This window comes from Chanodichthys erythropterus, chromosome 9, assembly GCF_024489055.1.
Source record: "Chanodichthys erythropterus isolate Z2021 chromosome 9, ASM2448905v1, whole genome shotgun sequence".
Classification (NCBI taxonomy): Eukaryota; Metazoa; Chordata; class Actinopteri; order Cypriniformes; family Xenocyprididae; genus Chanodichthys; species Chanodichthys erythropterus.
In genome coordinates this window covers 238,363-250,786 of record NC_090229.1, presented here as the reverse complement: position 1 = coordinate 250,786, position 12,424 = coordinate 238,363, and the positions used below count along the sequence as shown (strand labels likewise).

The window sequence follows — 12,424 nt, the reverse complement described above, 5'->3', positions numbered from 1 at the left end:
TTCATACTGATCACATTCAATATCTTACATTAAGTCTCCACCCAGTACAGTAGTGGCCATTTTGAAAAGTACAGTATTCCGTTTTTTCGCTACTCCTCCTTCAAAATTTGTCCAATTTTGTCCAAACTTTGATCAGGTGATCTTTGGTCTGAGCCGCACAGAAATGACTGAATGGATTTTTGATATTCGCTACCATTCCCAAGATATTCATCTCTGAATGTGACCTTGCTTGTGTTTGTTGTCTTATGCTAGTTAGCTTAGCATGCTAATTGCTTAGCATGCTAACCAGTTGTCATTCTCTTTAATGTGGCTCTTCAGCTATCAAGTTAACCATGAGCTTCATTAGCATTAAGTTAGCTTAGCATGCTAATATGGTTAGCATGCTAAGTAATGCTTTTTTGTAAATTCTTTCTTACACTAAAAGTTCTCTTCCACAGATTGTTGAATGTGCATCCTCAAGTAGCTCAATGTGTAAAGCCAGTTACCTGATGAGCTCTGCACCCCAAGATAGTGGGTTTGAATCCCAGGTGGAGCGGTTTTATGAAATAGTGTGTTTTGATTCCTTTACTGCCTCTTGGATTAGAAATAAATGCTTTTTGTTTCATGCTGTGTTCATTTTCATCTAAGCTTATGTACATTCTGAGTTCATTTTCGCCCGTAATTCTGAACCAGCTGTTTCATGTTTGTTCATTTTCTGCTGTTTTTCCTCTTCCTGCTCTGTATTGCGCTACAGCATGATGAGCTGCAGAATGATCTAAAGTAGTTATTAAATATAACATTCAGTGCAGTTTTATAAAAATTCTTCATTTTGAGTTCATTTTCACATGAACTAATGAACTTCGGCAGGTGTGCCAACATTCACCTGCACAGTGGTGCAATGAGATGAGGAATGGACACTGGACTCGGAGGTCGTGGGTTTGAATCCCGTGTGGGGTTCCTTTATACAATTGTGTGTAATGAGTCATTTTGATACCTTTTTTATCCAAATAAGCATTGTACTAATCTTTATTCCTCTTGAATGAGATACAAGTGTTTTTAGTTCATTCCCTGTTCATTCTCTGAACTTCTATTGATTTTCATTTCATTTCAACCTGTCCTTCTGAACCAGCTGTTTTGCATGTACATTCAATTTCTGCTGTTTTTGCTCTTCCTGCTCCGTATTTCGCTACTGCCCCTTCTGGGGCTTGGCCCCGAATTGCTGCTTGCAGCTATATTTTTCATTTGAAACTGAACTAATCCTTTAACCTAAACTTACTCCCACTGGATCACATTGAATATAGTAATAACAACAACAACAACAACAACAACAGGGTTTCAGCACTTCATTGACTAGATAAACTAGTACACTACCTGTTCTGTTGGAAGGGCTCTGTAATTACTCTGTGGCAAATCCTGTCCCATCTTCCAAGTTATGTGACTGATGCTGACAAACAGAGACTTCAGGGCCATCTTCACTTCATTTAACAGATTTGGTAGCTCTAGCAACAAAAATATAGCAAAATAAAATATGATAAAGCAATCTCTTACACCTATTTACTATGTGTACATATGGTCATCTAAGCTGATGAATTTAATGTTAATGATGCGTTTTACAAAGCCATCATGCCAGATGTTAGAGGTTGGAAAACTTTCAGGTTTCTTGTCATATACTTGATAATGCAATTAATTACCAATAATTATTAAATTCTTTGTCTTAACTTAACATAGCAAGTTGAATAATAATATTGAAACAATAGCAGTTTCACAAAAAATGTGAAAGTTTGAAGTGCAAAGACAGTAAGAACTACTAAAGTAATCCACCAAACAGTTTGATAGCTGGCTGCTGATTCACCACAACAGTAAAATAACTAGTATGTGCATTTTTCTTACTTTTTTGTCATCATTTCTCAATTTTTCGTTTTCTTCCATTTTTTCAGCCTCTTCTGAGTCTCTGTTGAGGTTGTGCTTGATACTCATCAACAGTCATTAATTTCTCTGTGGTTTGGGAATCACTGTCCTTTTCCTTTCGGTCTGTCAAGAAACAAGAAACAAGAGATGGAAATGATACACATTCATTTTCTTAGATATTTGTCTTCTTACCTCAATAAATATAAACAGATGAACATAAATGACTGTACCTGAAGGGGAGGGAGGCAGATCTCAAAGGAGATGTGTTAATACTTTATTTTAAGGGTCCACAATTATGCATGTTACGCACATACACACTAGTAATTAATGATCAACTTAAATAGGCTAGTAAGGGCATATTAGCCGTTATTTAAACCATATTTTTTGTGTAGTAAGGTACTTCAATTAAATAAACTGAACAATAAGAAGCTAGTAACTATGTTTAATCAGTGATGGTTTAGTTATAAATTGCTAAAAGTGTGTAACAAAATTTGACTAAGGCAATGTATAGTGAGACATTTAAGATTAAGTAATTTTACAAATAATTGGAATAGAATTTCAAAAATATTGATACAAAAATTCTAATATTTTTCTAGTCTGCATTTACATTGCTTATTCTTATTCTTATTATTGCATATTTTTGTCCCGTGTTATGGTTATGGTAGCAATTTTGAGCATGAATCCTGCATTTATATGTAGAAATCACTTCTGAAACTGCAGAGTGCAATTGGTGGTCGGTCCTCTCATTGTTACAGATCCCTTGTTCCCCTGGACTCCATTTCCCATGATCCTCCTGCTTCGTCACCTGCACTCACTTCCCTCGTCAGCTCCTCATCATCACTCATCACCTGCACCTGGACATCATCACTCCCTTTATATGGCACTCACTCCCTACACTCCCTGTCCGTTCTCTGTTTGAGTTAAGTGTGTGTTTGGTTTGCTCTGCCTTCTGTTCATTAAAAGTGTTAAGTGTTTGTGGAAATCCGTATCAGCCTCATCTCTCTACCAACACCCGTAACACTCATAGCATGAAAAACAAAATTTATATTAAAATTCTGAATGTATTATATATAAAGCATGCAAAGAGAGTCAGTGTGAGATATAGGCTACATTTGAGTATTGTATCTTTTGATATAGTTTACAAAATAAAATAGTACGCTTTGAAATCATAATTGTAGTGCGTTGCTTTGTTTTAAACTCCAAACATCTTACTTAAACATTCTTTATGAACAGTTATCCAGTTATTTGTAATAAGCTATGTCATTAAAAAAAAAAAAAAAAAAAAAGTAGTTTCAATGTAGCTAACTACTTTTTCAAAAGGGTAGCTTGACAGTAGTTTAACTACTTTAATTTATGAGTAGCTTGTAGCTTGTCAAACTACAGTTTCAGAGTAGCTTCCCCAACACTGCCAGTTCATTTGAGTGCGTGTGTAAACTTCTTGCTGCTTTTTGCATAGTGCATATTCCTGCAGAGCGGCTGAATTCTTGATTTTCTTGATTATTTCCCATTTGTAAAAACTTGCTCTGTTTTATAGTCACACTAGTGTGGGGTGGATGTGTCTGTTTTGCACTTTTGATATTTCAGAGCGTGACCCCTTCATTGTTGTGCACTTTTTTCTGCACAGTGGTTTATTTGTAGTTTGTACCACCAAAACATTCTCAGAGTTTTTGCATGTTTTCGTATTTCCCATTTATTTCCTATGGCAGTCATTTTTAACCGCGAAGGAGCCAAGTGTGACTATTTCTCCTGACCCTTTAACATATTTGAATCATGTCCATGATTTTTGTGTTCACATAGCTAATGCGACTAAAGTCACCAAGTGTCATCCCACATTAAAATGTTAATCTAATTCATTAGTTTTGTAATTAAAATGTTAATTTTGTAATTAATATATGTAGGGCTCCACTTAGGACAAGATAAGAGCGAGGGCATGAGTGAAGTACAGCCTTATACTGATGTACTATGTTTTATACACATCTTAAGAGATATGGTGGACATTCATAGGCCTATTAAATTTGCATTATTTTCCTATGTTTTTACATCATGAAAATCTGTAAGACTTTAGTTATATGTGGGACATATATGACAAATAGGATTGAAAATACAAAAATATTATGCAATTTGTATATGCGGTTTTTGCAGCATATATGTCCCTTATAATATTCTGTTGGAACATATAAGAATCACATATGTTTTTAACAAAACTTTTCCATATGGGTATATAAATCTCTTGTAACGTCTGGATGGATCCGTTCAGAGTCAATAAACTTTGGAGTTTTCAGAATGCTTTTAACCTGATGAACTTTGTTTATAAATTACTAAATCGTCTCCGGACGGCTGTGACTTTCGGCAGGTTTGTGGACCTGTGAGGGTAAACAGAAAACTCCAACTTCCTCACTTTGGTGACTTCAAAGGAACACTACCCCCCAGAGACTGTCCAGAACACATTCCAACACACACACACACACACACAAACACATACAGAAACACACAAACATACACTTTTGACTGTATATGTAAAATACAACTATGCCAAAATATATCCATCATGTATTTAGGGCATATGCATGTTTTCCTAGTGTTTAAATGAGTGTATTTTTGCTAGTGTGCATTTTAATTATGTCTGTAAACCATAACTTCTTGTATACGCATTTCTGATATATCGAGTTTGATCTCTCCGTAAAGCTCCAGACTTGAGCTATTCACTGAGATATTTCACATAGCTGACAAATGCATTTTTCTATGTGTTTAATGATACTGTGAAGAATGTACTCCATCTCGAAACCCGATCTGATAGTCATTAAGTATGCAAATTCAGCTAGGAGACCAAACAAAGAAAGAGCTTGCCCGCCAACTTTACATCAATGTCATTGGCCATTCCACCTCAAGGAGGTGTGTCGGCCTATCTGTCATAAAAAGGAACACCAGGATTCTCCTGTGTGTTCTCCCGATTTTCTCATGAGCACCTCGTGCACGTCTCTCTCGGACGTCTCCGGTGACCACGCGCTGCCATCGCGCTCAGCTTCGGGACCGCCATCTTCCAGCGAAACTCACTCTCAAGTCCTCAGTTCAAACCTTCCCGCGGAACGGAAGAAGCCAACGAACCGCACCAGCGCTAAACTGAAATTCGACACGCACAACCAATGCAAGTATACTGCCGTTTCTCAATCTTAGATGATGAAACTGATTTCCGTGCTGGCTTAGGACTGTTTGTAAGTTTGCTACTTGCCTTCTCTCTTTCCTTCTCTACTTCCACTCTTGTACATAGGTGTGTATATTCTTGTATATATATTCAGACGTATAACCTCTGTATTCGTAGTTTGCATATATTGAAACGTTATCCACACTCGATTGTTCTGTTTGTTCTTTCAACTGAAGACCAAGTCACTTTAACGTTTTTTCGATCGTTTTATGCTTTGATGCTATAAATAGCAAGTTGTTCTCATGGCCAGAGAATAACTCCGTTCATAATATCTTATGAGAAGCAACGGTTTGCTGGACAAGCTGGTAGTTTCTCTAAATAATTATTGAACCTGAACATATATGTAATCAATTACAATTCGTTGTAATTGATTCACAATATATGTTTAATTCCCCCTTGGGTCGGTATGTGCATAATGATTCATAAAACCTTATGAATTATTATGTTCATATTCCACCCATAAATTGATTAATAACCGCTACATCGTTACACCCTGCATGGCCTAGCACCGTCTTATTAATCAGATTTATTAATTGAGCATCAGACGGGATGAACACTGAGATCAACAACTCAAAATTTACTTAAAATTCCAGGGACCAGGTTAAGCCGGAAAGGTGATCATGCATTTGCGGCAGTAGCACCAAGACTCTGGAATAGCTTATCCGTGTATGTCAGGGATGCTGACTTTGTACACGTAAACTTAAGACACACTTGTTTGCCATGGTGTATCCCTCTTGTTGAGATTTTTTTTTTTTTAATTGTTAATGTGTGTATTGTTGTTATTATTAATATTGTATTCATTTGTTTTTATACTGAGATGTTGTGAAGCACATTGGTCAACATGTGTTGTTTGAATAGAGCTATTCAAATAAAGCTGACATTGACACTGACTCATCATATGACCCCTTTAACCAGTTACTTACAACAGTATGGACTGTGAAAATAGGGCTTTGGTATGGTAATACTAAATGTTTTTTTCTCTGTCTCCAACTGAAAATTCCTTAAATGTTAAATTCAGAAAAAGCTTTTTCAAAATAATTTAACTTTTTTTTATGTACAACAAAAAATTGTATCATCATGTGTAACCAAAAATTCCAGACCTGCAATTGATCCTAATTTTATCAATTACAAGACTAAGATTTTAGACACATATTGTAACGTATAGTAGTAGTACTGATGATGTTCTAGCAGTACTACTGATGTAATTTTATGTAGGCTAACTTTTATCTTGTTATCATTGTGTTTCTAAGGTTTTTCTACTCTCCCATGTTCTTCTAGGTACCACCTGGGTTTCGTATATTCTTGACCTTCTGTATTTTGGCAAGAATGCTCCAGAGCGCCAGACTTCCCAGCCTATCTATATGAGAGTGCCATTTCTGGAGTCATGTTTCCAAGTGATACCATCAGGTCAGAGAACACAGAATAATGAGAGTTCACACTGAATTCATAATGTGTGTTTTTATTATTATTATTATTATTATCACTGACTGTCTTATTTTTTTGTTCCTTTAATTCTTGCTATGCCATTTTCCACATTTTAAAGTCGTGCATTGATAAGGATGCATCATGGATTCTGTTTTCCACATATTCTGCAATTTATATACTGTGACAGATTGATTTAAATCATCAGCTTTGTACTATGCAAAGGTAAAGTTTAATGTTATCTCTGCGTTTCGAAAATCAGAGCCAGTTCTCTGTATTCCTTCAGAAGTACATACAGTGACAAAGGTTCCCTGAGCACATGCTGAGGTCTTCTGCTGGCTTTGCTGTACACATTATGATGCATTGACTGTAAATATACAAATCTAGCACTGATAATTTTACTATATTAATTGTGGTAATTAAGCATCAAGGCAAAAATATTCCCATTTTTATTTATTTTTTGACCACTGTATTCAAAATCTAATGGGCTACTTGAGCAACTTCTTCCTTGCTCTATATAGTACAAATCAGGCAGTTCCAGGAAAAAGCATTCATATATTTCCCCACTAACCTGTGGGAAATCCAGTGCTGGTCTTCTTATAACATGGAGGGGGTTCATTGATGTATATTAATATTAAATTGGATAGGTGTGAAATAGCAGGCAGTTGGTCAGAACTGATTGAGATGGGTTTTAATGTGTGGTTCTGAAACAATTGAACAAAAAGGATAAACTTATTAATATATATATACAGGTGTTTCATAAACATAATTGAATATTAGACAGTATTAAGTCAATATCAATAACATTAATAAATCATTGCTAAACCATATTGAGTGAGAGACTATTCTGTACATGTCCACAAGAGGTCGCTATTAGCGCATGATTGCCCTTTAACAGGGCATGCGCATGTGACAAGCAGCTGGTCACTGCAGGTTAATAATCAATAGTGCTTACATTCAACAATAATAAGATGTACAAAGTATACACAAGCATCTTACATCATCATAACATAGAATACACCAAATCAAGCAGGGAATACAAACTGTATGTGCTAACTTGCTATTTCCATAACATGAGAATAAGCAGCCATTCTCTTAACAATAAACAGGAAATACGGACAATAAGCACTTACTTTACTTGCACGCACACTGTAACTCAATATTAACTTGCATTCTGTGATGATAGAGCGCTGATGATTGAGTTAGAATGCAGCCCCCGATCTCGTCACTTGCACACGTACACTGCACCTGCTCACTATCTTGCTGACAAATTCGCTTCAGCGCTGGTGAGGTTGCGGTAACATCAAGCACTGTGATTGGTCAGAATCATCCGGAACATCAAGACAACCTGGCCTTTAGTACAGCCTCCCCTGAATTCAGGAACTAAATTCGGACACCAAACAAAAGGTCTACATCTTTTCCTAGTTATCCTCAGGTAGGGCTGGAAGCTGGATGTGACGAGCCACAACTCGTGTGTAGGTCCTACCCTTGCCATCCACGTTGGCTGTCCGGACTCAACCATCTGAGCCTGGAAACACCTGTGTAACTCTGCCTACTGGCCAAAGGGCATGGGGAAGTTGGGTATCAACAATCATGACCACGTCCCTGATCTCTAGTGACTTCCTCTCTGTCTTCCACTTCTGGCGGGCTTGGAGACTGGGTAAAAAGTACTTTAGGAAATGTCTCCAGAAGTGCTCTGCGAACAGTTGGGTGTGGCGTCAACATCGGCGACTAAGGACCTTGGAATCTTGGTAGACTACCTGAGGAAAGGATGTTTCTCGGTGACCGATCAGGAAACAGTACGGGGTGATTGGGTCAGGGTCGGTGACATCTGAGGAGGTATACCCAATGGGCTCAAACTGTCACTGAGGAAGTGTTGAGAACAGTCCTCTTTGAGGTTGTAGGTATTCTCAACACTTCCTCAGTGACAGTTTGAGCCCCGATGGTCACTCTTAGGGCTTTCTTGAATGAGTGGATCTCCCTCTCCCAGCAACCGCCGAAGTGGGGGGGCGCTTCAAGGATTGTAAATGAACTTGATCTGATGACTGGCGAGGTGACTCTGTAGCTCATTTTGGAGGGCGGCAAAAGAGTCATTTAATTCACGTTCCCAACCCTTAAAGTTGGTGCCTCGGTCGCATAATAGCTCATATGGTTTCCCTTGTCGGGCTATTACCGTCGCAGGGCTATCAGGAATGAGTCAGAGTAGATACTGGTGAGAAGGTCGAAATGTGCTGCCATGGTAGTCATACATTTAATGACTATGCCCCACCTCTTCTCATTACAGCGCCCAATCTTAATCAAGAAGGGGCCGAAACAGTCCATACCAGTTGAGTAGAAGGCTGGACAGAAGTATCTCTGTCTGGTGAGAGGCAGATTGGCCATGAGGGGGATTTCTGGACATCCTCTCCATTTTCTACACTCTGCACACTGATGCTGGTGCCGACGGACAGCTTCACGGCCCCTTAGGATCCAGTATGTCCTTCTGATTTTGGCAAACAAACACTCTGTTCTGGGATGATGCAGCCTTTCATCATAATCCTTGATGATTAGCTCGGTGGTTGGATGTCGTGGGTCAAGGACAACTGGATGTATAGCATCTGCTTCTAGTACCTCACGATGGCGTAGACTGCATCCTACTTGGATCAGTCCAGTAGCAGCGTCCAGCTCAGGGGAGAGTGAAGCCAGTCTGTTTGAGGCTGACACTGGTTTTCCTGACTTCAGAAGTCTTAGCTCATCAGGAAAGGACTCGGCTTGAGCTCGGCAGAGGACTACTTGTTGGATGTCTCTTTGGAGGTCGGCACTGGAGGTGTAGGCTGCCCCATGAAGCTTCTGCCCATAGGCAATCAGGGACTCTGATAGTGTGTCGTAGCATTGCGGCTCAAGTGGGGGTGTAGTTGTGGTCACTAACCAAGAGAAAGCTGACTGTCTTAATTCACAGATTGGCTCTTCAAGCAGTAAGGGAGTCTGTTCGGGCCAACTATCTTGTGGCAGCTTGAAGAATGCCGGTCCCTGGCTTCATTGGCTTCCAGTGGAGAGGTTTTGAAGAGGCTTGCCTTGAGTGATATCGTCCGCTGGGTTGTCTGCTGATCTGACATAGCACCGTCATCTCCTGGATATCTGCCACCTGTGTTCCTACAAACAACTTGTAACGACATGAGTGGGAGGTCAGCCATGTGAGCACACTGGTGGATTCTGACCAGTCTAATGGAGCGAATCAGAATCATGACCTCTGTAGTTAATAGCTGGGAAAGCTGAGCTCCATTGAGAGCAGCACACAGCTCTAAGTGGGGTATAGACAGTCACTTGTGCACAGTTTCACTGAGCTCAGGTTTCCAGTTGCCCTGGATAAAACGATGGGTCCAGCCACATGCATTGAATAAGAGCTTTAACTCGAATACAGTTAATTTCCAGGCCTCATGGCATAAGGAATCAATAGGATATTTATGTTCGCTTCCACCTTCCTAAACAGTCCAAACTGTTCTAAACAGGAATTACTATCTTCGCTCAGCTACTTAAACTTCATGATGCGAGTAATTCCACAAGGCCACTCTTTCATCTTACATCTCCTCACTCTTGTATATTCAATTCATGCGCTAGAAACAAGTGTCAGGCCACAGCAGCAGCAAGCTTGGGTCGTGCCCCAGATTCCCCACTTTCCTCCTCCCTCTGCTTAGCCACACATCACGGCTTTCACCGGCACTGCACCCCATCCAACAATGCCCGGGACTCTTGGTGAATGCCTTCCCTCTTAACGTGAGGATGCCTCTACTAGCGGAGCAAGCTCAGCCATCTCAGCCATTTCATCCCGCCATCTCTCACCCTACCTCTCTTTTGTCTTTGGTCTACAGTTCAACTACGGACCTTAGCGTGAGGCTGCCTCCGCTATCGCCGCAGGCCTAGATGTCCTATTTTCCCCAGCTTCCCTCTTTCTAACCACCCTGTTCCTTTCCAGGCTCCAGGGACCAACCCGAGCAAGAGTAACTGCTAACTGTGCAGGCCTGGACGCCTCAATTTCCCTTTCTCAGTTTCCCTCTTTTCTAACCTCCTCAAACCTCCCCTGGCTCCAGGGGCCTACCCGAGCGTGAGGATGCCTCTGCTAACGACCTTGGTCCCGGCCTTTCTTCCTCCTTGCACTGTCCCATAAGCAAAATGCCGTTCACCCTGTCTACTACAACACTGATGCCCATCCCACCAAATGCTACAGTCTTGGAACCAAACCCCGTTGCCAACAACATCAGAAATTAGAAATTCAAGCTGTTGGCACCAGAGGTGGACCCATTCCCAACCCCTGTACCTTATTCAGTCCCTCCAGAAAAACGCGATTATGCGATCGCCTGATTTCATGCATAATCAGCCAAAGTCCGCATATTTATGCGGGGGTCACATTTTTTCAAATACGCCGCACTTTCGCCGCATAAATTGCCGATTTCAGCAAGAAAAATATATGCGGGGCTAGCATGATTTCATAATCCCTGCATTTTCGTTGCAAAAAAGTCACATATATCTTAGCAGAAAGTTGAAAAATGTTGCGTTTACTTCACACTAGTAAAGCGCCATTATTTTCCCCCTATTGCCATGGGAACCTTGTGACGTGATGTAATTAACGTTACTCGACGTGAACATCATCTGCAAACCATGAAACCATGATGAAGCACACAAATCATTCTCATTTGCCAATAAAAATAAGCGCAAAAGACCGCGCAAAGCAGTTTCCCGGTGTGTTACATGACAGTGGGGGCAAAATATTTTGCACTCCGTGCAACTCAGTGTTGTCGCTGGAAAACCACTTTCACTTTGCCACCGCCAAGGATGGTTAAAGCAGCAGCGGAAGCAGGCAGGAAGAAGCACACATTTTTAAAAATATTTTATTTATTCATTTTTATAGAAGTTGTTGGATATTAATAATAATACGTTTATTTTATATAGCGCATTTCTACAAACTCATATTCCTTTTGTTTGACTCAATGTTAAGTTTGAGCCATGTGTTAATTAAGGTCTGAAATAAAACAGAATGAGAACTTAAATATTCTGTGATTTAGTATGCTTGCTTATCATAGGAAGTAATAGGAAATTACTTTTTACATTAAAGTAGTAGCCTAGTGAGAACAGGGTGTTGGGGGAATCACCTTTTATTTTTTTCTGTTTTTCATCAAACCGCAGTTTTTGCAAGTTCCCGCAATTTCATCGCATAAAATTGCAAAAATATCCCGCATATTCCATCGCATTTTTTAACAAAACGTGCCGCATAATCAAGCATTTTAGCCCGCAACAATCACAAAAAAATCCCGCGTTTTTCTGGAGGGACTGCTTATTATTCAGAGCTGATATTTCCATAAACCACCCACTTAAAACTCTCCTTAACACTTCTCTCAACTACATTCTTCAAGCTGCCTCCCCTAGAACCCTACAATCCATTCTGCATAGGAGCAGCAACTACAGCCACCCAAAAAGGCCTCTCCCAGTATCAGATTCAAACATTTGGTCGCTGGTCATCAGAAGCTTTTAAGAACTACATCCAATCTAATCACTTCCATATTAACACTCTGAGGTCTGAAAACGCGCCGGCGCGTTTTGCAGGTTTTTTTCACATTGCAGCAAAACAGACTTAAAATACTCCGTCATTTTTTTGTCATAGAGACATAAGTAATATATCAATTGAAACTATAGAATATCTTCTTTTATTTGTATACACTCAGAGTAAAAACACAATGTTGTGCTTTTTGAAAAATAAAGAAAACTAACATGATGCGTGATTTCTCCTCTCCCTCTGAACGAAGTCCAATCTGATAATTCTCAGAAAATGAACTGTAACTTAGTGAATACTAATCACAGAAAAATTAAACTTATGTCTAAAAAAACGTTAAGATGTCAGGTTTTAAATCATGTAAGTCAAATCGAAAACAAAACTTCTGT

The 12,424-nt window shown here is 39.6% G+C and overlaps 1 protein-coding gene across 1 annotated transcript in view; it reads left to right on the top strand.

The window, feature by feature from the left end:
* LOC137026726 (cytosolic sulfotransferase 3) overlaps nucleotides 1–12,424 on the top strand; it is an 88,704-nt gene that overhangs the window by 32,364 nt on the left and 43,916 nt on the right. The window contains exon 3 of the mRNA XM_067394159.1: nucleotides 6,368–6,496. Coding sequence (XP_067250260.1) covers nucleotides 6,368–6,496 — 129 coding nt within the window. The remainder of the gene's footprint in view (nucleotides 1–6,367; nucleotides 6,497–12,424) is intronic.